Source organism: Triplophysa rosa, linkage group LG8 (assembly GCF_024868665.1).
Source record: "Triplophysa rosa linkage group LG8, Trosa_1v2, whole genome shotgun sequence".
In the NCBI taxonomy this organism is placed as follows: Eukaryota; Metazoa; Chordata; class Actinopteri; order Cypriniformes; family Nemacheilidae; genus Triplophysa; species Triplophysa rosa.
Window position 1 is genome coordinate 16,584,857 of NC_079897.1, and position 26,986 is coordinate 16,611,842.

At 40.3% G+C, this 26,986-nt stretch overlaps 2 protein-coding genes across 6 annotated transcripts in view; one reads left to right on the plus strand and one right to left on the minus strand.

Annotated features, from left to right (window-relative positions):
* Positions 1-509: 509 nt before the first annotated feature.
* On the minus strand, positions 510-10,072 carry slc6a19b (solute carrier family 6 member 19b). The gene is made up of 12 exons (XM_057340743.1): positions 9,868-10,072; positions 6,511-6,651; positions 5,423-5,560; positions 5,136-5,317; positions 4,418-4,528; positions 4,199-4,311; positions 3,236-3,364; positions 2,829-2,985; positions 1,550-1,754; positions 1,250-1,409; positions 831-993; positions 510-743 (listed from the first exon to the last, which is right to left on the minus strand). Exons 1-12 carry the CDS (start codon positions 10,070-10,072, stop codon positions 510-512), a joined length of 1,938 nt encoding a protein of 645 aa, XP_057196726.1.
* A 2,506-nt stretch (positions 10,073-12,578) lies between these two features.
* fhod3b (formin homology 2 domain containing 3b) overlaps positions 12,579-26,986 on the plus strand; it is a 160,620-nt gene continuing 146,212 nt past the window's right edge. For all 5 annotated transcript variants that reach the window (XM_057339127.1, XM_057339128.1, XM_057339129.1 and 2 more), the window contains exon 1: positions 12,579-13,000. In XM_057339127.1, coding sequence (XP_057195110.1) covers positions 12,836-13,000 — 165 coding nt within the window. In that variant the 5' untranslated portion in view covers positions 12,579-12,835. The remainder of the gene's footprint in view (positions 13,001-26,986) is intronic.

The window sequence follows — 26,986 nt, forward strand, 5'->3', positions numbered from 1 at the left end:
GGTTTGTGTTCTGTTAATGCTATGAAACAGTAAGAGAACGCAAAAGCTGAAACCACAATGATATTTTGAAAAAAGACATATCATTTTAGGCTTTCGTTGTTTAGGCTGTTTCAATATACTGTAAAAAAAATCCTGTAAAAAAACGGAAATTTTCTGGCAGCTGGGGTGCAAGAAATTAATCGAAAAATAACAGTTTTTCTCTGTAGAATTAGATGTTTCTTGTAAATTTGCAGTATTTTTCTGTAATTTTACATTTTGACCGTATTTTTAAAAAATGCATAAAATTACAGTTTTTTACATTATACGTGGAAAATCTGTAAAAAAAATAACAGAATACTGTCAAATATTTTTTTTACAGTGATAGTTTATGTTTTTGCTATTAAAGACAAGAAAAATGGCATTTAAAGCAAACAAACATCGGTCAAACTATATCAATACTCTGAACGAGAAGCTGTTGAAAATGTGTAAGCTTGAAAATGTGTATGAACTGTAAAAATTGTTAATAAAAGTTAGCTCTTGTAGGAATTTTGTGATTTCTTCTCTTCATCCTGCACCTGAATTGTGTAAGATATGGAGTCGAGCTCCTGCACTCTGTCACTGTGATGTTTTTTGCAGCAGTAGTTTCGTATGGCTCTGACAACAGCAGCACCAGGCACAGACAAACTGGGAATCCCAGCCAGTAGAAAGATTATTACATAGATCCATGATGGATAAGGCTTCTTTTCTAGCACTGGAAAATTTTCCTATAAATGAAACAACATGGTAATTTCTGCTTTGCATATTACAGTTTGTGGTAAATCCTGTTAATAGGTACATTTAGATTAATTTACCGATTCAGGGTTCCAGGCACTGTAGAAGATCTCCTTGGTGACGGTGGTGGAAAAGTAAAAGACGAAGATGACTAACATGATAAGAGGACTAATGAATCTCCACGTGGCTTGCCAGAATATGTTCGGCTTGTGTCCAATCATAAATATCAGGTCTTCGTTGAACCTAATCAGAAAAAGATTTATGACTCAATGAGTATTATCCAAACAAAAACCCAGTGTCTAGTCACATCTGAATTGCTGATAAAGTATTCTGTATTAGTAAAACTAATTTACAGAAAACACTTTATCGCTCTTGCCCTGCATGCCCTGACTGCATGGGTCCCAACATGTCTTATTTAATATACCTCGCAATTTCCTTGACTGTTTGGGCAAAAGAGTGAAACACCACTGCATAGCAAAACCCTTGGGTTTCCACCTACCTGTCTATACCATAGACGTACACAACTCCAATCATCTCACAAAACGCTATGATGAGGAGAGGGATTGAGCCAGCAAAACTGTCAAACAGGGCCAACCAGTAGTTCCCAGAGCCCTGCACGAAGATCAACCCAACCAGACAGCACACCACGCATGTCACACCTGCATTGACAGTATAAGAGTTTTAAACCACAGACACACTTAAAAATACTACTGTAAATTTTGTACTTAACTTTTGTATTAGATAACACAAGGTGTTATTTTGTAAGTATCATGGTCACATAGTGGATATAGTATAATACCTGAAAGAACCTCTTTGGGCCATGTTTTAGGAAAGATATTTAGGTCCTGGAGTGGAACCAGAACACCCTCAATGTTGCCGAACATGGAGGACAAGCCAAGGCAGAAAAGCATGATGAAGAAGAGGACAGACCAGAGAGGAGACAGGGGCATCTTTGTGATGGCCTCAGTGAACACAATAAATGCCAGGCCTGTTCCTTCTACACCCTGTACAGAGATAAATAAACAAATAATGATTCAGAGTACCAAAAAAATAACCAAAATATGAAATATTTGGTTCCAAAATGAGATTTTAAAAAAATTCAAAATAAATATTTTTTATAGTGCATTCCAATTAATATCAATCAAACTGCAGTTGGTTTTATTTTGATTTAAGCCATAATAACTAAAAAAAAAACAGCTAACTTACACATTAAAAACAAAAAATCATCTAATTTTGGAACCAACCTCTTTATATATTGATGCAGATTCAAATAGCTGCAGATTCCAGGTGAAATGTTCACAGAATGGTAAACATTTTGTGGTGATCATCATGACACCTCATGACATGACTATGCAACCTGATCTCACAGGAATTCATAACTATTTTACGGGGTGGCTTGAATTCGTACGTTGTGAATTGCCCAAAAACGTCCAGTTGATAGAAAAAAAGCAATACTGAAGCCCCACCCCTAACCCTAACGTCACTGGTCCTATCCAATGTAAAATGATTTATTGATTTGTTGCATCTAAAAGTTTACAAGGCTTAGTTAAAGTGTAATTTTAGTTACATTTCACAGACGCCTGTTGACAAATTTAAATTAAACAAATTTATGAAACCTTAACTGAGCCCATTAAAAAAATTACATGTTACCAGTGAAAATTTAATTTTTAATGTGAAAATCAGGTTATTTTTTTAACAAAACTGAGTACAAAAAAAATCCAATAAAACACGGTTTGTATAAACATTAAAATACTGAAGCTTTATAATACCGTCGCTGTCCTTCTGAAACCTCGGATGTCCAAATGAGCTGTTTTTCAGGAACCGTGTACTTTTACAATAATTAAATACTGTATTGTTAAAGTTAACAAGCACTTTTTAAATCTTTTTATTAGATAGACATGTGCAAAACCCAGTGACAAACAGAAAGGGTGTCTAATAATAATGATTTACTGCAAAAAATTAAAACGACGAAATACGGAAATACAAAGTTTCAGAAGGACAGCAGCGTTTCATTTGTAAACTTACTAAAGTCTCATTGGTATTGAAATGAATTAACCAACTAAAGAGGATTATTGTACCTCACTGAGGAAGGTGTTGAGATTACAGGTTTTAAGTGTGAGGTTGGAGATGATGTCTGGGGACAAGGTGTTGAGAATCTGAAGTGTAGCATCATAGTTGCTTTCAGTGATGTTTCCCTCTGGCAGCTCAAATGTGTTTAATAGAGTCAATATGTTTCTGTAGGGTAGAGGTAAGACAGGTGCATATTTTAACCAAATAAGTACCTGGAAAGTAAATTGTATTACTGTATAGTAGAATGATCGGCAATCAAAAGCCACTCATTTGCTACATTAATTTTATGGAACAATCTAATTCACTCCTGTATTTTAACAAACATATCACACTTATCTATATGATGCCATAAATCATTTTGTTCCATAAAAAGGTTTCTGATAATAGCGTTGTTATTATATGATTCAGTACTTACCCATTTATACAGTCATCAAATCTCTCTGTAGCTCTGAAACCAATGATTGTGTAGATGACAGTGGCTGCATAGATGGATGTGAAGGCATTGATGATGGAGATGATGACTGCATCCTGCTCGCAGTTATTACTGACAGAAAGAAAGAAAGAAAGAAAGAAAGAAAGAAATGGATTTATTTTTGAAGCATTATCATCCTACTTTAAGATTAAATCTCTGTTGTACTCTAAATCGCCAATAATGTGTAAAATAACTCAAGCCTTGATGTTTCGAATAGCCGTGTTCTATAAATAAATTAAATATATAAATTAAATCGGCTGTTTGTGGTCCCCAAATGTTATTGCATGAATGTTATTGCATTTGATACTGAAACGCAATAACAAACCAAGCACTGTCTTCACGTTTCCGACATTGGCTGCGCTTTAGTGTTTATGCTTGTTTCTAGCTGTTAATATTTTTAATGTCTTGTCTTTCTCACTTAGTGTTCATGACACGTCAGGACATTTTTGTCACAATTAAAGTAATTCAGAATTACAATCTGCTATATAGATTATGAGTAATATTGTGCAGAAGTTATTTAGCAATAAGGAATGCTCATTTAAATGCAGACCCTGAAGAAACTCTACAACCCTAGAAGATTTGTTGATGTTTATGCTCCATTTAGATAAAATATGCATCTCACACAACAAGACATGATGTCATGACATTTGCAAAATGTAATTTATTTTTATAAGAAGCACATTTCAATAGGGTACTACGTACACTAAAAATAAAGTTCAAAATGTAGCTTTTTTGTAACTTTTATAAATTGCGAGAAGATAAATGTCACCAAACCCTTCCTTGTGTATTTTTGCTATATCTCACCAAACAAATACCACTTGGTTCAGTTATATAACGCAAAAGTGTGGCAAACACACTTGGACCACTGTATGGAAAAAACAAACACAATAAAAAATATTCACTTACTGCACAGAATTATAGCTTGAGAAAGAGATGAGACCCCCAAAAGCCAGAGAAAATGAATAAAACACTTGTGCTCCTGCATTCAGCCAAGTTTGGGGGTTTGCAAGCTCATTTACCTGTTAACACGAGCACAAAAGTTTTTGTGTTTGCATGTCTTGACAGTGTTACTAAAACAAAATGAAAGTTAATTCACAGTTGATTTTGGGTGATTTTGACACTTACGTCTGGCGTGAAGAGGAACTTAATACCTTCGACCGATCCCTTCAGAGTCAGTCCTCTGATCAGGAAGATGGTGAGAACGACATACGGTAACGTGGAGGTCACGTACACGGCCTACAGAAGAGACACCGGCTTATTGAAACATCTAAAATCAACCTTCTTTTATTACATGATGTGAATATCAAAAGCTCTAATAAAATATAATGATCCTTTGGGATACTTGGAGAACATTTTAGCAGCCGATTTTGAGATAAACATCAGGGATTATAACTCTAGTATTGCAACAGATAAAAAAAAAACATCTGCTTAAGTGTTCACATGGAGTTGTAAAGCTGTAAACTTGTACTGTGTTTGGCATTTTTATGAACGTGTGGCCTTACAATATAGCAATGTAATCTTTATTTTTTTATGACTACATTCATTTATAGCATTCATATGATATAAAAAGTATAACCTTTGTAATTCAATTGTGCATTGCTCATGCTTTAAAGTTTATTACTGGCAAACTGGAGTGTGCCAAGCGAGGGATTCGGTTTGAGGATTGAAATATTATTTGCCTACACTGGCAATACTGTTACATGTTTGCTTTATAAACAACAAACTCTATTTATTCAGATCTAAAGGGGGGATAATTTTTTCTAAACTAAAACATATCTAGTTTAATCCCTGTAGGAACAATTTATGTAGGCCAATGGGAACATTATTTTTTGAGTGGCTCTACCTTTCCAGTGGTTTCTATTCCACGGATGCAGCAGATATACAGCACTGCCCAGGCAGAGACCAGACAGAGTATCATCCACCACTGCAGACCCCCTGTCACATCTATGGCTTCAGAAGTATTGAGAGTCTTTCTATACCAGTAATAATCCACAGGTGAGCTCCTCTCACACTCTGGAATGAGTCCTGCCAACAAACAGGTGTTACTTTGAGCATTCTGGAAAAGCACTTTTAAAACACATCCATCATTGATGTGCTCTTTATGGGCAGCTCATACTGTATGAACTGTACCTGTATTGTTGGCATTGACGGGACACTGGCTCCAGGGCAATGGATCCTGGAATGAGTTGAAGAAGTACCACATGACCCAGGCTATGATGGTGTTGTAGTACAGACTGACGAGGAAGGACACAAACATAGACGCAATACCTGTGGAGGTATAACAGCAACGTCAAGGTTCTGAATCAGATTTCCAGAGAATGTGTGTTTGGTGCTTTGGTTGAAAAAGTCTGCCATATGCATCAATAAAGGATTGTAAGAGAAGTTTTTTTTCTGATTCCTTGCATCGTTTTTAATGAAACCAGAATGAACACACGTCCAAAATTAATTTAATTGCCTCCTTGTGCAATTTTATAGGATATTTGTGACCTATTTATTATTTTGACAACTCTGAATACTGGAATGCTTTTCTTAAAAAATGTTATCTTAAAAACTTCTTCACCTGAAGATCTAATTAAAAATGTTTTTGAAATGGATGACTTGGACCAATCGATGAAGAAAATGGATAGCATAAATGCATCCCATGGAGAAACATCAAGAAGTTGGATGATAAAAATGAGTACATTTTTACATTCCTACATTTTTATCTTCACAACATTTACCATTTGTGTCACCATTCTATAGTTTTTTCCAGAGTTTACCATAATTCTATAATTTAAAAAATATATATTAAAAATTTATATTAATATATTATAATAAATATTCAAATTGAATTATCTGTAAATGACACTTCACAAGCTGTAAACACTGGAAGCAGAAGCACTTCCGGTTTCACTTTTTATTTATTTATTATTATAAATAATAGTTATTTATCTTACACATATAATTTATTCTTATAGATATTTGTTTAACATTTTAAATTGGTTATAAATATTCTGTTGGTTGTATTTTGTTCAAACGTTTGTGTAGTGAAACAGGATGTTCTTCTGAACCAGCGTTAAACCAGCATTGATAGCAACATCCGAAGTGTATGACGAAAGTATAATAAAACATAAGTAAAATATTCAATATATAAAAATAGGAATGAGAAATTGACCGTTAACTTTTCAATGATAGTGCTAAAAATGAAATTAGAATGTTTTAGGTAAGTGTTTGCTCACCAACTCCAAGCATGTAAGGGTTAATGGTTCTCCACACCCCCACACTGCCTTTCCTCAACCGCTGACCAATAGCAAACTCCAGATGAAGAAGAGGGATACCCTCAAAAACCAGCAGGATCAGAAAAGGAATCATGAAGGCCCCTGAAAGGAAAGACACAGCAAAATGAAAGCTTTTTATTTTAATTTTTATCAAAACAATGTGTTAGCACTTAAAGGGACAGTTCACCCAAAAATAACAATTTTGTCTTCATTTACTCACATTCTAATTTCATTTTTAGCACTATCATTGAAAAGTTAACGGTCAATTTCTCATCCCTATTTTTATATATTGACTATTTTACTTATGTTTTATTATACTTTCGTCATACAGAACACTTCGGATGTTGCAATCAATGCTGGTTTAACGCTGCACTGTAAACCCGAATAAGTTGGGAAAACTCAAAAAATTGGAGGTAATCAGTTACATCAAATTTTTTGAGTTACGATGTTCCCAATTTTAAGTAAGCAAAACTAGTAAGTTTTGAGTTTGTTGTACTGTTGTTGACTCCTTTTAATTTTGAACAATTTTAAGTAAGCAAAACTAGTAAGTTTTGAGTTTGTTGTACTGTTGTTGACTCCTTTTAATTTTGAACAATTTTAAGTAAGCAAAACTAGTCAGTTTTGAGTTTGTTGTACTGTTGTTGACTCCTTTTAATTTTGAACATTTAGCAAAGTAACTTTTTTTATTTACAGCTAAATAAATGAAAGGTCTTAAGACAACCTAAACAGTTCAGCTGCATCAACAATTAACAAACAGCCTTCACAGAGAGTGATGCAACACGCACGCACGCACGCACACACACACACACACACACACACACACACACACACACCACTCTTCTGAACGATGGTAACCCCAAAAGTCAAAAATACAACAAACTCTTCTAAATATCCAAGATAATTGAACATTCATCATTAACAAGGCTTTTTCCTTTCTAAAAACTCATAAAATAACACTTCATTTCAAAATGTACTTTCCTAATGCAGTCTCACGCAAAGCATGCTGGGAACTGAATTTCATTCTCAACAAATCATCTTGAATTAACTTGTTGAAATTAAGTTAAACTAACTCAAAAGTAAGAATTAGTTACAGGAACTCAAAACATTTAAGTTAGGAATTTTTTTATATAAAATTAAGTTTACACTACTTAAACTGTTTAATTTCTTTGAACATTCGGGTTTACAGTGTGGTTGTTCCAAATTTCTTTTCTCTGATGAACACAGAGAAAGATATAACAGTTCTTGGCCACCATTGACTACCATAGGAAAAATGACAACGGCAGTCAAAAGTGCCCCAGAACTCTTCGCTTTACTACATTCTTCCAAAAGATCTCATTTTGTGTTCAACAGAACAAAGTTTTTCGTACTATGGTAGTCAATGGTGGCCAAAAACTGGTTACAAGTATTCTTCCAAATATCTTTCTCCGTGTTGATCAGAACAAAGACTTTTATACAGATTTGCAACAATTTGAGGGTGAGTATGACAGAAATTTCATTTTGGGTGAACTGTTCCTTTAACACTATCATTGGCACATTCAGTGGCTGGCTGTTTGTCTGTCCACAAATGTGTCAGACACAACCTCAGACAATCTAATCTTCTAATATTCTTCCCCATGCAGGGTCAAAACTAAAGTCAGCAGTTCTGATTTCATAAAAGAGCTTATCAGCCAATTTGTTTCCCGTCCTCTGTCATTTTATCTCGTGTGATAGCATGTGATGATACGTCACTTGTCTGCTTTCGTTGGCCTTGATTTGAAATAAAATGCCACAATTTAAATTGATGTTTTACATCTGCCTTAATGATATACAGTAATAGTATACTGTGTATGTGCAGTTGTACATTTCCATTCTGTTTTTTTATTAATTCCATGACTGATGCCATTGTCTGCCAGTTTTTAGCACAACTGGGTTAATAGTTGTCCGGGAGGTTGTGACCTCTGAGTTCTTCTCACTTAATGTGATCTCGCCATGCACTGTAGTTAGCCTTGAGCGAAGGTCCTTGGTAAAAGTGTTACACACATTTATTGCCTTTACAGGAAACCTGTGAAAATTAATGTAATACTAAAAGAGGGCCGAACTTGTAATAACCATCTCATGAGGGAAAATTACCGTATAAGCTGTTTATGGTCTTATTAGTCAGAGAAGTTATACTGTTAGTACAGATATTTTTTAAAGCTGTAAAACTATAATACATTAATCTAAATCTCTCTCTAAAAACATCTTTCACATTCTTAATATTATTTTTATATACTGTATTTTATACTATTTTATATATGGATATAAATAATAAATATATAATATATATATATATATATATATATACTGTATATTGTCGCTGTCCTTCTGAAACCTCTGATGTTCAAATTTGCTGTTTTCCAGGAAATGGAAAAACACTGTACTTTTTAAATTATTACATACTGTGTTGTCAAAGCTGACAAGCACTTTTAATTTGTTGTTCAGGTATTTGCAAAACCCAATGACAAACATAAAGCCTGACTAATAGTAATGATTTATGGGAAAATAATACGAGATACGAGGTTTCAGAAGGACAGCATGGAAAACTTAAAATATAATTTAGAGTGTACATATTCAGTTTGACATGTCTTTATGTTTTGCCTACACATATTATAGTCGTATTTCATCTCAAGCATGCATTTCAATGAAGCTAACTGATGTTTAAGTACTCTGTTCACGCAATGAATATTTTAAATGGTTCATGTATGATTACGGTTCATATTTAAACATGTAATCATTTATATTTTAAGGGACATTTTCATATTTAACAATTATGTTCAATTTGCATAATGAAAAGCTTGAAAAGCAGGAAAGAAATCGTGAAATAAAAATCATAGCAATGTGACTTTAATATAACAAAAGAAGTCTTAATACTGCAAGTTTTAATAGGCATCGTCTTCTGAGGAATTGAAGTGGCCGCAGGTAAAGAAAGATAAGATAATGTAAGCCCTAGGACAGGTGGATAAGAACAGGTGGATGTAAGTTGGTATACGGGCATTGTGAACTTTAGCACATTTTCTGTTTTAAAGGCTGTTTGAAGCATATGCTGTAGTTTATATGGAACATAAAAATGATTACTGATCAAAGGCGAAGACGCTTTTTACATTTTCTTCCTCTGTCACTTTTTCTCTCTTTCTCTCTCTTTGTATTATCCTCTTCAGCCCTTTTTACAATTTCTGTCTACTGTGTTTTGAATGAAAACATGATCACAAGAACCATTTTCACAAATTTACCAACCACATAAAGGTATATTGCTACATACATCTATGCGGAATGCCCAAGCAAGCCCAAGCAAGCACTCACCTCCTCCATGACTCTGACACAGGTAGGGGAAACGCCACACATTGCCCAGTCCCACACAGAAGCCCACGCAGGTCAGCATGTACTGGGTTTTGTTATCCCACTTGGGCCTGTCTCCTGCCTCCTCCACCTCCAGCCGCTCCAGCTCATCGTGGGTCAGAATTCTGTCCTCCAGACCTGGGTTCGGCAACTTCAGCTTCCACTTCATGATCTCCCCCGGCTCCCTGCTAACTCACTAATGATGAATGACAGAGGGTATCTGTGAGTGAAACTGCGTGGATGAGAGTATAGATCTCAGGGAGCAGTGAGGAGATAAGAATTCTCCGCAGGGATGGGGTGGGTAAATATAGTGAACTTTGGCATCCTTCCAGACAGAGTCATGGTGCATCTTGGACATGGGTGAAAATGTCCTGTCAGCTGAATAATGTGAAAACAAAAAGGGATGTAACATGTGCATGGCAATAATTAATGTCTTATCGAAGATTGAGATCCAGATAATGAGTGCACACACGTTCCTTCATACCCCATCTTGTGGTTAATAACTAAAGATTATGATCTTTATGGCACTTTGGAGGTAACTTAATACCCTCACAAGGGTACAATATTCAATCTCAAAGATCCCTTTTCAGTTCCAAGAACACCACACAATCACAAATGTGACCCATAACTGTAACGTATTTGGGCATACTTTCATCTGAAGTGACAATTTGATGATTTATGAGTTAATACTGAATAGGCGCCAGTGATTCTTGATGTTACACGACTCTGATTAAAATGTTTTCTTATTCAGCATGTTATATAATCTAGTTTTCAGTGAATCATTAAAGAAACATTAACTTAATGTTAGCGCTTTTTTGTTATTTCCAGTGATTCATTTTAAAAACAAATTCCTTTATCAAAGCACCTGTGACTCACCACTTTGCAGTTTATGGACACAATCATGTTTATCAGCATAAATTAAGGAAATAACGAAGGCATGACAACTTCAGTTTCCGTTAAGTTTGATAGTAAAGGGCAATACCACTGCTCAAATACTTATACTAATTTGCATAAAATTATTTATTGTGCATAGACAAGAACACACAGACACTACTGTACATAAATATAGATTAAAGGACACATAAAACATATACTACAAATTCTCAGAATAGGTGTTGATGGGTTGTATAGCTCCATTTTTCTGGAAGTTTTGATATTACTGCCGTGGTAACTGGGATTTTTTGTGACAGACCTTCTGCAGTATCTGGTGTGTATTTGCTTTAATTCTAATAAATAAAATAAAATAAAATATTTATTTGACAAACCATTATTTATTTAGGATTTTTTGTAATTTTGAACCAGCAGTCACATATAAATTATTGCAATGTATTATACTGTACTGTATTATGTGCACAATTCAAGTTCATAGTCACTGCAATGTTATTCATAATCTTAAAAACCTATTTATATGAAGGCATATTTCTAAATGTTTGAAATGTGGAGAAATATATAATTGTGTCAATCAATTCCTTTTATTACAGAAGATGATTTTGAAATATAATAATGAAGAAATCCAATGGTAAGAAGCGGCTTGATCAATTTTTGTACAAATTCCATAGTTTAATGAGTCCACTGCTATTATACAATCTTCCTAAAAATCTAACTGGTCAAGAAGGTTATACTGATCAACATAAAACAGAAATTGAAAGACATTATAATAAAACCCTTTTTCACCATTTTATGTTTATACTGCCCCCTTATGTTAACTGCTGGTAGTTGCACGATAATATGTATTATGAACGTGTCCACTTGAGCAACAAGTCGTATTGTTTGCTAAATTGAGTCGTTTTATTTGGCAGTGGATGAAACCTGCATATTTTACGTGTTTAAGAGACAAACTTTGCAGCCCTGACAACGACTAAAAGTTTAAAGCCTCATGAAGGTTGAAGACGATGTAGGCCTTATTTTGCACGCTTTAGGATCTTGTTTACTTTAAGATCTTGTTCGGCTATTTAGGGCTCTTTGAGTAGGCTATAGAAATGCTTTGAAATGCATATTTCCACAACGTTTCTCATTTATTTTGACCTTCTGCGAATACCGTAACTAAAGCTACATTTTCCTTCGCGTACCATTTACTCACAATTTGGCTTTTCTTACAACTTTCTGGGTAGGTAAAATGTTCTTGGCATCCCAAGCAAAAGAAAATAAATATCGAAAACTGGCATTTGAGGCATTTGCCATTAGCAGGTATGAGCTAAGTGTAACCGAGCTTATGTATAACTTCTCATAAAGAAAACCTTAACACAATACCAGTGTTAATGTCACCATAATATATGTTGCTAGTTGGTTTGGGGGGTTTCGTGATGCCCACATTCAAAGTGGGCTTTGTAGCACACTTTTACAAAGAAATAATTACCATGGTAACCTCTTTTGGCTTATGGAACAGTTTGTTAAAATATCATTAGGCTACTACAGTAAAATTAACTTGGTAACGTTACGTCCCTAAATACTGTACTTTACGGTCATTCTGTACGGATTGCAATTTCCCGCTGATATTTGACTTAATGCTGAAACGATAATCAGAAAAAACATTGTTGTTACATCAATGAACTTTTTGGTGCATATACCGTCGAGCATTTATTCAACCTTAGCCACTAGGAGTCGCCAAAATGCTGGTTCCTGCACTCGCACCTACGCTGCCGTGGCTGCCTTTGAATTTGAGCCGGAGGGAGTCCCCCAATCCCGCTCCAGACATCCCGTCCCGTCTGCAGCAGCAGTTTGCCTCAGCACCTTGCCTGTCCGCTATGCCCTCCGACGCTCCTCTCGCACGAAACTACTGCAGCAATACAGAAGTGAAGGAACACTGACAGCACAACTCGGGGTGTACCTGGATTGTTGTCACTTTTGCACGACGTCCAAATCTAAAGGATTTTTGACGTATACTTTTCGCGGTCGTGCCGACTTCTCCTAAAGCGACTTGTATGGATGTATCATGGCTACGTTTTCATGCAGGGTGCAGTTCTTAGATGATACCGATCCATTCAACAGCACCAATTTCCCCGAGCCGACCAGACCCCCGCATTTCACATTCAGAGAGGATATACCGCTCATCAATCAGATCGCCGGAGTTCACAGACTTCTCAAAGCCCCACACAAGGTATATTCTTGCCTTCTCTGGCATTTTTTTAGATAATTCACGCCTGTATATCTGATGCAGTGCACAAATATTGTGCTACTGCGGTGGATCTGCAGTGCAAATAGTGATAACTGATATGATGGCAGGACACTTAAATGCGTCTTGGGCTGCACTGCGTCAAGGTTTGCGCTCGCCTGCGCACCCCGTGGGATGTTTATTATTGACATTACTTCAAAAGCGTTTCGACACTTGTTTGAACAAAACAATTATACCTCCATTGTTTTTAAGCAATCTTGAACAATCACTTTTATAATGCCATAATGGGCTGTGGGGCAGATGAATGACAGGTAGCTGGTGTTGATGATACGGATATTCGCATCCTGCCTCGGCTCGCAGTCTGTAATAAACCTCACCTCTAAATACCCGGCTCTCCTTCATTATAGACACGAGGCGAAATTAAGGCTCGATAAGTTATAATTGTTGTCTTAAACTTCATTTCCAGCGCGTAACCAGTGTTATCCTGTGAGCAGGTTCTAGGAGTGCTGTTATTGTGGTCTTGGAGGAATGCGAGGCAGCTGAGGGCCATACTTGGTGGACTGACTGCTCGAGCAAGCATGCCGTGTTCATATGCTCAGGAATCTACAGCTGTCATTGATGCTGTCAGTGATGGCCATTCTGATTAAAAGGGTCCTCCAAGGGGCAAATCTGTCGCCCGTGTGATGTAGCTTATCCTGTTGTTGTTTACATAGGGATATGTGGTCAACTTCTGTATTCGAAACTGAACAGTAGTGTCCATACAGGTAAACGTGAACCGTTTGTTGCGATCAGTTGGTTCGTAAATGTTTGCCAGGTGGCAAGTTTCATGATATATGTTTGAGTGTAAAAACCGTGTTATTTTACCAAAAATCTATATTTTAGTTTTAGTTACATGAATATTTTATATTCATATTGCATATGTTTACCAAAGCTGTTGGGGTTTTCAGTGCACCACAATAGAGAGATTTATTAAGTAGTGGACAGAATTTGCTTACAAAGCTCTCTAAACCCAAAGCACCACATTTTTGTTGTAGGATAACTGCAGTCATGACAATGACGCATAGGTATTTTTTTATTTAGAGTTGTTTCTATTTAGTAAAATAAAGGTTTGATGCATCACAGGCTCTTTCACTCTTAAACAAGGTTAGCAACATATTCAACCTAATCTCAAGGCAGCTCGTGGCATAGGCACGAAATTTGGAATCTATTGGTTCGTGGACACGAATTTCCCCCTTTTTTCGTGTCACTCATCACAACTTTCAGTACACAGACCGCGTTTGTATAACCATTTATATATTTATAACCTAATATCAAAAGAAGTCGTAGATATTTTGGAGGTGGCTAACCAACACCTTACCTCACCCCAAACCCTAAAATCACAGCCGCAAAGGCTAATTTTGCTAAAAACGTGAGTTTCACAAGGTGGCAAAGCAACGATAAATGACAGCCCTAACCCCCTAAACCTAATGTCACAGGGGCAAAGACAAATCATAACAAAACATACGAATGAGATCGTAGGAAATAGGAATTCACACGAATGTGCCACCTTGTAAAATAGGTATGAATTCCCATCAGATTGCATTGATATATATTTATACATCAGAAAGATACTGCGTATTAAAATACAATTCAGTAGATTGAAAGTCATGCTGACTGACACGAAAAAGGGGAAAACAAATGTATTACAGTTTGTGACAATGTCACGAATTCCCTTGAGACTGTGTTGAGATATTTCTATGAGAGCACACATTTTCTTTCGGCAAAAAGTTTGTTTTCCCTGTTATTAAGCAGTCAGTGTTGATATAATGGGAATAGGAGATTTGTATGGTGAACAGTGAGAATGAGATGTAATGGGCTAGAACATTCAGTCAACACAGTCCATCATCATCTTGATTGTTTTTTTTTTCTTTCTTTTTATTGTACTTTAACAGCAGTTGATAGGCTTGACATGCTTTATTACATGTGTCCTGTGTGTCATATAAGGGGTCTAGTGCTCTTGCGGAGTATATTACTGTATGAATAACATTCATATTCATTATTATAATAATTTTAAACTTGTCTGTCTGGGACATAGTGTGCGTCTGTTCACGTTCTGTTCATCGTAATGTTTACCTTTTAAATAGACATGTTTTTAGTAACATTTTGAAGTCTATGAGGAACACAGGGGTTGGTCAGAAAGATTTTGCTTGAGAAACATGAACCGTATGGTGTGACACTGTGTTGTTAGGTTTTAATGGCCAATTATTTAGACCTTTTCGTGATAAGTTATCTTTGCTCAGCCAACAAGAACAAACAACATTTTGAAGAACATTAGAGGGTCAAGAGGGTCAATTGTTGAGTCATCATGCTTTGACATCATTTACATCATTTGTTGAGATAAAGTAGATATATGACCAACAAGTGCAGAAAAAAAACTATTATAGAGGGATAAAAATCAGTGGATAATAAAATGTAAAGTTAATAAACATTCTATTGTTTTGTTAATACTTTATATATTTATATAAAAAAATGAGATTTTAGGGTTAATGCTAAAATGGCCAATATTCATATTGGGTTTGCAATATGTGAAGTGCAACGATTTTTGTCTTACGTTTTCAATCTGTCAACCACCAACGTGTGGCTAGTCCTTCTGTTTTTTCCCGTTTCCATTCCCTGATTTCCTCTAAACGGTGAAATAATGTGTCTAATGTTACTATTGGTTCTGCTCCAAAATCTACCAATATGATTTGTGATATGCTCGCTATAAAATGAAGCATATTTCAGATGTTTTAGTAATCTTGATTCCGGATTGATTAGGCTCAAATAAGGACACAGTCTGTTTCTGAAACATCTGCTCTGCCTGTTGTCCTGTGTTATCTTTTAGATGATTAAAACATCCACCGGGCTGATAAAGTGGTCCAGGCACTTGCACATGGTGCTGCTATTTAGTTCCTCACAAGCTGAGAGGCTTGTGTCCAGACTTAAACCTCTGACTGGTGATGCTCAGGTCAAACTGGTATAAATAGCTCACTGCTAGGACTTTACCGCCATGTGAGAAGACTGCGAGATAAACACAGATCGAGGAGCATGTTCTTAAATCTTAAGGAGAATGATTTGGGCTATTTGCAACACTAGGTGGATAGACAAACTTTTAACGTTTTTTTTCTTTTATCGGATAATGGTGAAATAGTCATCTCAAATGTCTCATGTAGTTATAGAAGAAATCTCAACTATATCTCAGTTTACGCTTAGATACGAAATAGCACCTAAAAAATCAGAGATTTCCCATTTATCATTTGATAGATTATTCAAACTATAGCTCATTGGGAGGAATTTTAGGAGAAACATGCATCAAGTCTTCTGTCCTATGAAAGCGTAACGAAATAAAACTTTCCTCTGGGAATAAACATTTCCTCACTTTCTATCTCTCACTTTTTTGGCTTTTCTTGTATCTCTCTCTCGCACGCCCACACACAAATCACTCACTTTTACGCTTGGATGCGGCCCTTTGTCGAGTTACTTTTTTCGGTAAGCCTTTTCTGTCTGCGCACGGATTTTGCCGAAATTACAGAGTCCGGTAATGAGAAGTTATGCTAAATGCTGTAAAATATAGGCTAGCCTTTCACATCTGCGGCTGAGCTCTGGATTAGCCTTACACATTGTTATGTAGAGTTGAGGTTTTTTCATCCCAGCGACTTTTCCTCTGTATTTTTCGCCACCGTTTGCAGAAAGAACTCCACGTTACCATTTGGCTTCGCATGGCCCTGAGATGCAAGCGATTTTGTGGATCCTACACATGCGACGAACCCCTTTTAATGTGTTTGCTAATAGCTCGCTGCTTATTTAGAACACGACCACAGACATTGTTATATTTATCAATGAAAAACAAACAAACATGAAAACACACTCTTTATCAACACACAGTGTTGAGAGTGGACGAAGTGTGTCAACGATTTTTCCATTTAGCTGCTGCATATTATGTCATTTAACTACAGCTTTGATATATAGCTAAGCGTCACATTCTTCAACACATTGGCACGCAGACCGCTGTCTGCTTTACAGTTCACAACTATATTATGACAATGTTTTATATTTTTTCCGCATCTGAAGAGTTCTCGGTTACCAAGGCACAAGTGCATGTGAAACTAAAAATGAGCCATTTTTCTGTATGAGAATTAACAGTATTCATTCTTCTGAACTTTATTCTCTTCCACTAAACTAAATCTGGGCCTTGAGATGAAATTGAGGGTGAAATTTTGCGTGTGGATTTGAAAAGCGATGCTCGTTCCCAGTGTGCTCTTATTTTTAGGTCATCGTCAGATCTGCGCTCGCTTGCCAGTGCTTTAGTCTGTGGTTGGAAGAGGAAGGCCAGTCTTGGCTTTCCAGCCTCATGACCACACAGGGTCACAGGTCAATGGCTGGGCGGGGACTCATCAATTATACCGTTAATCCAGGAGTTTTGTGCTCAGATTAGCAGATCTCCCTGTCCTGGAAGCTTTTGCTACAGCTCTAATCCTTGCACTACTGTTTAATCAGGATGTTTTTGTGTATTTAGGTTCTTTGTATTATGGGGAGTTCTGCTAATTAAGGCCATTTGTTGACGCCATTGCAATGTCAAAAAGAGGCCTCATATACCTGAAATACATGACATGCAATGTGTTTGTGTGTGATGTCACAAGAATCCCAATCGTGGGAAACAATGTATCATGCTTGAATATTGTTTACTGATTTGAATGCACAGCAGATCAAAAAAGTGCTTGTTCACTTGATCGCCTAGTTCGCCTGCTACTGTGATGCAAAGGAGATTTTTAACCAATGTTTACAGATAATATTTAATCTCCAGTAGTTAATGTACCCAACTAGATAAAATGGATTCAAACAAGTTCATAAAAGAAAAACATAGTTAAAAGTTGGCTAAACTGTCCCAAATAACTTTATTGTCTGCCCATTTATTATCTTTCGCATTCCATCGGCATAAAAATGTTTATGCTTGACATCACCACTTGTGGTTGTGGCTTCAAAACATATGGTAAGCCACCATACTGAAAAATAAAAATGTGACGAATAAACATTCTCGATCCAGCTAACAGAGTAAACATTGTTTATTTACATATATTACAGACATTTGAGTTGGCAAATTTACACTTTAATGCCTAATACATTTTTTTTATATCTTAAAGGGACAGTTCACCCAGAAATTAAAATTCTGTCATCTTTTACTCATTCTCTTGTCATTTCAAACCTGTACGACTTTCTTCTGCAGAACACAAAAGAAGAAATTTTGAAGAATGTTGGTAACCTAACAACAGTGGTACCCATTGACTTGTGAATGGGTACAGTCGTTGTTCGGTTACCAAAATTCCAATATAATATACAGTACCAATATAGTAAATGATGGCAGAATTTTCATTTATGGGTGAGCTATCACTTTAATATGTTGCTGTTTACTTAATTATATAGTAAGTGCATTAATTATTTTAATCAGCCTGTCTTATTTTATACAATTTAAATGTGTTTGCCATAGTCTGTGTGTTTTTTCCCCCGATGAAATCACCTCCCTAATAAAAGGGCTGATGTCATTCTAAAGAGAGGCCGGCAAATCTAACACCATCACTCTGAGCCTCACAAAACACTCCCTGTGTTTTGTGAGAGAGAGAGAGAGAGAGAGAATCATTGAAGATGAGATTGTAGAATCATTGAAGGGAGACTGTTTCACAACCATCGCCAGCGCATTACGGTTAAGCTCATGCTCTCCGTGTGTTGAGACTGAGTAATGCAAGGCACCTGGCAGGCATCTCGGTGGCACAGCGGAATGCTGTTCTGATCGATCCTACTGTCATGAAAGAACGTAGAGCTGAGCCCAGCAGAATCTGATGGTTATCAGAAGCCTCGACTCATTCCAGTCCCGGTGACTAATCTGAACTACCTGCACAGGGTCTCTATCTGGGTTGACCTGAAAGAGATTGCACATCTGGAGACTGAGAAAAGGATTAAAAAAAACAGAAAAAGTTTTTTTGGTTTCTAAATACCCCTGCCAAGTTCTTAGGAAGCAATCTACTTTTCTGCCTCTTGAAGTTGTAAATACGTTAACGCTCGAGCCAAGATGAGGGAGTTTTGGCTCGAGAACGAAGTGCAACACTTTAGTTTAAGGGTCTAACGTAAGGGTTTTATAATAACATAATGGGCTATATATAACATTTGCCTAAGGATTTATGCTCCTCTGTATCAAACACTTTAAAGTGTGCAATGTTTTAAAAAAGGAAGAGTATTGTCTTTAGATGTAAGTCAGAGTTATTTTAAGCGAACAGAACTAAGGTACAAGATGATTCAGGATCAGTTCTCATTACTTTAAAAAGAATGAGGCAGATTTAATTCTGATCTGTATCACATCTCTGGTCTTCTGTGACGAAAAACTTTACACCATGACCTTACCGGACACAGCTGGTAAGTGCATTAAGTGCCAAGCAATAAAAAGTCTTGGTTACGGATGTAACCTCAGTTCCCTGATGGAGGGAACGAGACGTTGTGTCGAGCCGACAGATGGGGTTCGTCCCTGAGAACCAATCGCTTCCGACTTCTTAGAAAAGGCCAATGAAAATTGGCGAATGAAATTTGCATGCCGGACTCCTCCCCCGGATATCCGGGTATAAAAGGGAGACGGCGTGCATCATTCATTCACCTTAGTTCTGAGGAGCCTGAGACCTCTCACGACTGCTGCAGAGGACAGCACGTGTTGTGGCAAGAGGACACAACGTCTCGTTCCCTCCATCAGGGAACTGAGGTTACATCCGTCACCGAGACGTTGTGTCGAGCCGACAGATGGGGTTCCTATGGAAAACGCCACAACACTGTGCCCTGTCACAATCTCTAGCGAAGCGACGGTGACTGGCCTGGGCGTGTCAGCCGTGAGCGTTACCGCGAAATTGTAACCTACCAGTGGGTAGGTAGGGGGTCCCAGAGCTTTACTTGAAAGGTGGGAAGGCCCCTGCCTTCGGCCTCACAGGCGGCGGCCTTGTTTCTCTAACAGCGAGAAGCCGCCTGGTACCGTAAGGCCACTGGGTAAGCGCTACTTCCTCAAGCGGGGGATGCACTACAGAGACCACTTGTGGATGTATGTCTGCTCTGCCCAGCCCGCCCGCAGGAGGTGCTTGCTTAGTGATGGATGGAGTGCCTGTTCTTCACCCAGTGGGGGAAGAAGGGAGGCAAGTTAGTACGCTGACCCCCTTAGGAGAAAGGGGGGAAGGTACTGTCATAGGCGTTAGGGCTGTGCAATTAATCGAAAATAATTGTAATCGTCAATTTTGGCCTTCAACAATTACAAAAACAAAATAATCGACGTAAAACGATTATTGTGCCGCATTCCATTTGGCAAGGATCATCTCTTTTCTTGTGGTATAAATCCACAGGGCACCCCTTCTTTTACAGTGTATCAGCTGTGCTATTTCTTTACATTTATTTTTCAGTTGAATTCACAGTTTAAAAGCCAAGTTTTTTTATTTTTCTATGTTGTTTTAAAACTTAGTGAGTAATCATGTTAAATAATTGGGATCTCAATATTGGCCAAAGTAATCGTGATTATGATTTGTGTCATAATCGAGAAGCCCTAATAGGCGTACACCCTACCGGCCACCAGTCTTGCCTGATGCCTGCAAGACTCGAGCCGATACCGGTTTTACAAGGAGGCTGTAGGACCTCGAGAAGGTGATGGGTGTAGCCCAACCCGCAGCTCTGCAGATGTCTGCCAGAGAGGCGCCTCGAGCCAGTGCCCACGAGGAGGCTGTACTCCATGTGGAGAGAGCTCTCACCCAGTGGGCGTAGGCGATCTTAGGACAGGTACGCCATAGTGACGGCATCCATGATCCAGTGCGCCAATCTCTGTTTGAGACAGCCCTCCCTGCTGATCTCCAAATCAGACAAAAAGCTGCTCAGAGCTCGTGTGGCTCTGTGTGCGGTCCAAGCAGAGGCTCAATGCGCGTACTGGACACAACACGGATGAGGTTGGGTCTTCCTCCCCTGGAAAGTTCACCACCTGAAAGTTCAGTGCCTGTAAGTTCACCACCTGGTGTAGGGGGAGTGGTGGGAACTTTGGGCACGTAGCCGGGCCGTGGTCTCAGGATAGCGTGAGAATCACCGGGCCCGAGTTCTAGGCAATCTGTGGACACGGAGAATGCTTTTAGGTCCGCTACCCTCTTGAGCGCCATCCGGAGAGCCGTCTTCATCGTGAGGTGAGAAAGAGCGGCATCTCCGAGGGGCTCCAGGACCGCATCAAGGTCGCAAGAGGGTACGGAGCCCCTTAGGAACTAAATGATCAGGTTGTGCTGTCCTAGAGATTACCAGCAACTGAATCGTGATGAGCAGCAATAGCGGCTCCATACACGGTCAGTGTGGAAGGGGAGAGATTACTCTCGAGTCTCTGGAAGGAAAGCACGTACCCGATCAAGCAACTCCGCGGGTCTTTTCTTCGAGAAGAGCACCAGGATGAGAAGAGGCACCACTTATAGGTGTAGCCTGAGTAGTGGTCTTAACCGCCGAAGGGGGGCCACTCAGGATCTCCTCGTTCCGTCCAGGGGCCAGACATGGAGGTTCCAGAGGTCTGGCCCGGGATGCCATAACGTGCCCTTCCCCTGGGAAAGCAGGTCCTTCGTCAGGGGAATCGGCCAGGGGGAAGCTGTCGTCAAGAGCATTAGCTCCGAGAACCAAGTCCGGTTGGGCCAGTATGGCGCAACTAGTACACTTGATGCTCCTCCTCCCTGACCTTGCACAGGGTCTGTGCAATGAGGCTCACTGGGGGGAAGGCGTACTTCCGCTTGTCCCACGGCCAGCTGTGCGCTAGAGCATCTGTGCCGAGGGGGGCCTCGGGCGGGGAGTACCTTAGCGGGCAATGGGTGGTGTCCAGGGAGGCGAAGGGGTCTACCTGAGCCCGCCCGAACTGTACCCAATGAGCTGGACTGCGCGGGGGTGGAGTCGCCACTCTCCGCGAGGCGTCAACTGATGAGAGAGCGCATCGGCTGTCTGGTTCAGGTCGCCTGGGATATGTGTGGCTCGCAGGGATCTGCTCCCCTGCGGACTCCACAGGAGGAGGCGTCGGGCGAGTCGTGTTAGCTGCCGTGAGCGAACGCCACCCTGGCGGTCGCTATGGCAGTTGTGCTGTCCGCCGGACCAGCACGTGCTTGGCTTGCACGAGAGGTTATAGCCGCTTCAGTGCAAGTAGCACATCCAACAACTCTAGGCAGTTGATATGCCTGCGCAGGCGGGAGCCCGTCCATCGCCCCAACACTGCGTGCCCGTTGCACACGGCACCCTAACCCTGCAGGGAGGTGTCTGTCGTCACCACGACGCGCCTCATGACCTGCCCGAGAGGGACCCCCATCCGTAGAAAGGTCATTGAAGACCAGGGGTTAGGGTGCATTGGCAGAGAGGCGTAATCACCATCCGCCTGCTGCCCGTGTGCCACGCTCTCCAGGGAACTCGACTCTGTAGCCAGTGTTGGAGCGGTCTCATGTGCATCAACCCGAGGGGTATCACCACCGCCGAGGATGCCATGTGCCCAGAAGCCTCTGAATTCCAGCGGTCCGCTGGCTGCTTGAAATATTCCAGGCAGTTCAACACTGACTGAGCGCTTTCTGAGTCATTCACGCTGTAATGGAGACAGAGTTGAGTTCCATACCAAAAAAGAGGATGCTCTGCACAGAGGAGAGCTTGCTCTTTTTCGGTTGACCTGTGGTCCCAATCGATCTAGGTGCCGAAGCACTAGGTCCCTGTGTGTACATAACAGATCTCACGAGTGTGTCAAATGAGCCAGTCGTCGAGATAGTTTAGTACCCGCACACCTCTTTCCCTGAGGGGAGTGAGGGCGGCTTCCACGATCTTCGTGAAGACTCGTGGGGACAGGGACAGACCGAAAGGGAGGACTCTGTACTAATATGCCTGACCCTCGAAAGCGAACCGTAGGAACGGGTGATGACGAGGGAGAATTGAGACTAAGAGTAAGCGTCCTTCAGGTCGATTGTCATGAATCCATCTTGACATCTGATAAATGCCAGGATGTGCTTCTGTGTGAGCATCCTGAAAGGCAGCTTGAGTAGGTGCCTGTTCAGGGTACGCAGATCTAGCGACCCCCGCTTTTTTGGGGACGATGAAGTACGGGCTGTAAAAACCGTTGAACATCTCGGCTAGAGGGACGAGCACGATCGCTTCCTCACCAGAGGGGTGGCGACCTCATCCCGAAGCACGGGAGCATCCTTGCCTCTGCTGAGGTTGAGAAGATGCCCGAAACTTGGGCGGGCATCTGGGGAGTTGGATCGCGTAGCCGAGACGGACCGTATCCCGTAGTCACCGTGACGGTTTGGGAAGCTCTTGTCAGGCTCCCAGGGACCGAGACAGGGAGGCTACGTTCTGCTTCATCGACCTCCCGGGGGTGGTTCGATGGCTGGCAGTGCAGATCCCTCACCGTGGGGAGACCCCCAGAGAGGAGATCGGCTCTGCAGTTTTACCTGCCTGGCGATGATGTAGCACAACGCACCATCGAATGAGAGTGCTTAGGCTGATGATTATCCTCGACATTGGGTCTTGCCGCAACGTCGAGTTGCTGAACACCGTCGTGTAGAGGGTGAGAGCGGCTGTGATAAACGCCCAGAGAGAGAGAAAACTCTTAGAAATGGGCTGTTGGGATGGGGCAGGAACCGTCCCGGATCGACCACCAGCAATGGAATGGCTGGGGTCGGGCCCGAAGGTATTCTCGATCTCCCTGGGGTCTTCCCATGAGGGCCGCTTTGGCTTCCGCCGCGTCTCGATGTCTCGAAGAGGACCAGGGCTGCTGGGAAGCAGAATGTGCACGGGATCTCGGCGGCCAGAGGGCGGTCGAGTCGCGGCTGGGGAGGATATACTTGATATCCTCTGTCTGCTCCTTTACTGTTGAGAACTGCAGCTCAACAGTATCACCAAACAGCCCCCCTTGCGAGATGGGTGCATCGAGAAATCGGACTTTCTCGGCATTACTCATCTGTGCAAGGTTCAGCCAGAGGTGTCTCTCCTGGACCACAAGTGTGGACATCGCCCGACCCAGGGCCCGTGCGATCACCTTGGTCGCCCATAGAGCGAGGTCGGTGAGTGTTGGGAGAGGCAGTGCGGTGCACCGCAACCCAATGCCGGTGGCCCGGGAAAGCATGGCTGACATTTCGACGTCCGCTTCTTCCTGAGCTCGACCCCCCGAGGGAGGGAGCTTCAAGTAATCATCAGAATCTGATGCCAGTAAGTCACCCTCCGATGCTGCAACAGACATCTCATCATCACGTACCGTGTCCGATACGTGATTGAGGAACAAGACGGTGGGACCGTCTCATGGGGAACGGTCAGACGAGCAAGACGAGGTGCGAACGGTCCGCGAGCCAGTGGCTGACGGATTAGCGATCACAGTAATCCTCATATCACCCTCGCTGCTCACCATAGTGGGCAGCACGGCCGTAGTCCTGCCGTCACGGAACGGGAAGCAGACGAGGTGGTGGCTGAGTCCCGTGGGAACACAGCCACCCGTGACGCAACGTCTGAATTGTCAACCGCCCGCAGTGCGGGCAGAACGTATCCACAACATCTGCCCCAGCGTACTGGAAGCAGACATCGTGTCCGTCCCCCTCCTCGATGAGTGTGTTGCACCCACGAGAACAGCGGGACATGCCACGCTGGAGAAATTTGCTCTTTTAGAGAAAGAACTCGAACACTTCTGGAACCGCCGAGACGCCCAGGGGAAGTCGCAGCAGGAAGGGACAGTCTGCTGCACCATGTCGTAGAGCCGGCAGTCTTGTAGCGAAGTCTTTTGATCATGAGCGAAGGGTCCGAAGAACAAAAGGTGCAAATTTCATTCCCCAGTTTTCATTGGCCTTTTCTAAGAAGTCGGAAGCGATTGGTTCTCAGGGACGAACCCCATCTGTCGGCTCGACACAACATCGAGAGACCGACAGAAAGGGAACCCACAGTATCTCATCTCTTAATCTAGGTTTTCTCTAACCTGCCGTGACCAAGTAGGTTTGTAATACCTGGAGAAAGATATCCCGTTGTATTTCCATTTATCTCGTAAGCTACTGCTTGACTGGAAAATCAGGATCAAATGGTCAAAAATCCTGCTCCACGTAGCTATATTAAACATCAAATGTGTTTTAATTTACTGTGATTTTGCAATTTTGTGCTCTATTTTACTGTAGTGAGAACTGAAAATTGACTTTTTTGTATAGTAAATGTGTAAAACCTTGTTTTTTGGCAGATGGATTAACATATGTATTATCACAGTTTAACTAGGAATATATTGGTTAAATTATGGTTACAATAGTGAGACTATATGGTAAATTTGTGGTTACTATGGTTTTACTAAATTGTTTTAACTCAGGTGTGCTTTCTTTGGTAGACTGACAGGAAATGTTAACAACTGCCAAATGTATAAATGCAAAACATACATTGTTAGAAATTAATAATTTCATTTTTTCATATTTTTTCATCCCTATTATCTATTCAAAGCACGGCTCTTACAGGTTCATGGACACTAAATGTAGTTAGTCTAACTTTAGCTTGTGTGTCTGGATTTCCTGTCCACGTCAGATCTGGTCTCTAATCGCTTTACGTGTAGATTTTTATCTATGTTAAGAACACGTAAAATAAAACATGTCCAGAAGATTTCTATTTTCATCTTGTCCCTTCTGCTGTATTGTGCCACATTGAACATGTTGTCAGGGGTAAACTGGTGAAATGTACAAGCAGATCTTAGGAGTACAGATGATGGTTAACAGTGTAAACAGTTTAGTCAGCGTTGCCATGGTTGACCACATGTTTTGTGTACGTTTCAACATGACATAGTGTTTGGGCATCGCAGCACTTCCTCAAATGAATAGAGTGACCATGACATCAAAGCTTGTCAGCGCTTAATGCTTTTAACAGTTAGCATCGCCCCCCTCACGCTCTGTCTCTCTTCGCTTTTAATTAAATTACCTCATTACATAATAGTCAAACCAGTCAAGGTTAGCTCATGGTTTCATGTAATGTCTTGCCACACCATGAAAAGGGACAGTAAAACTCATTGACATCACATACACAGTGATGCTTCAATATGCAACTAGCTCTTCAACAGATGATAGCATCTTTTGCTTTTGCTGTGCATGGCAAAACCATCTCGGAGAAATCTTTAAATAAACAAATCCTCCTTATCGCAACATTTTAAAGTTTTGAAACTTACTTTTTGTCTCAAGACCCCAGCATTCTGTTCCTAGCTGGATTTGGATGCAAGTAAATGTCCCCATCCTAAAGATGGCACAAGTATACAAAAACAAGTACTTCACTTGAATATTGAAAAATCGACTATAAAGACTAAATGTGTGACTCTAGAATTTATTGTTGCACAGACATCCTTTTAAAAAACACAGACTATTGTAGTTCTCTTTAAAGAAGGGTAATGAAAAAAATTGTTATAGAGCTGTAAAGAGCTATATAGAGTTGCTTAAATCACCAGAGGGATGTTTTAAATAGTGTGTATCTGCTCCATCCCAAAGCCATTAAAATAAAAAAAGAAGTTTTCTGTGTGCATAAATGCCACACCTAGTGTGGTGTTGACTGGTCTGTAAGCTCAAGAAAACCGTCAGTCAAAGGTGTTTGGAGGTAGAGATGTAATCCTGTTAGCACGCTTCTTGCAATCTGCTCTCAAAATCTGTCGACTTCATCTGAGTGCTGCCTTAGGTATGGTTAAAATCTGAGTTAAATGGCTTCATAGAAATGTTGCTTTAATGAAGTACCATACACTTTGTGCTGGATCAATCATACACAAATGTTATTTGTCAGAGTCAGGTTTGGGCAAGGTGTGCAGCATGAGTCATGTAAAGAAAGTGTTTCGCCCTAATTGAAGACCATGCCCTACATTTAGCTTTGAAACTGTTTTAGTCTTCCTAGAAATGTAACCTAAATCGTTTGTCCAAGCAATGGTTAGCCATGCTATGATCTTAAAGATGGAAACTG

Excerpts from the sequence above, each read along its gene's own strand:
- slc6a19b (XM_057340743.1), bottom strand. The coding sequence starts at position 10,072 with ATGAAGTGGAAGCTGAAGTTGCCGAACCCAGGTCTGGAGGACAGAATT. Across the intron at positions 6,652-9,867 it reads GTGTCAGAGTCATGGAGGAG|GGGCCTTCATGATTCCTTTT; the intron begins GTGAGTGCTTGC and ends CTTTCCTTTCAG. Across the intron at positions 3,365-4,198 it reads TCAAGCTATAATTCTGTGCA|TAATAACTGCGAGCAGGATG; the intron begins GTAAGTGAATAT and ends TCTTTCTGTCAG.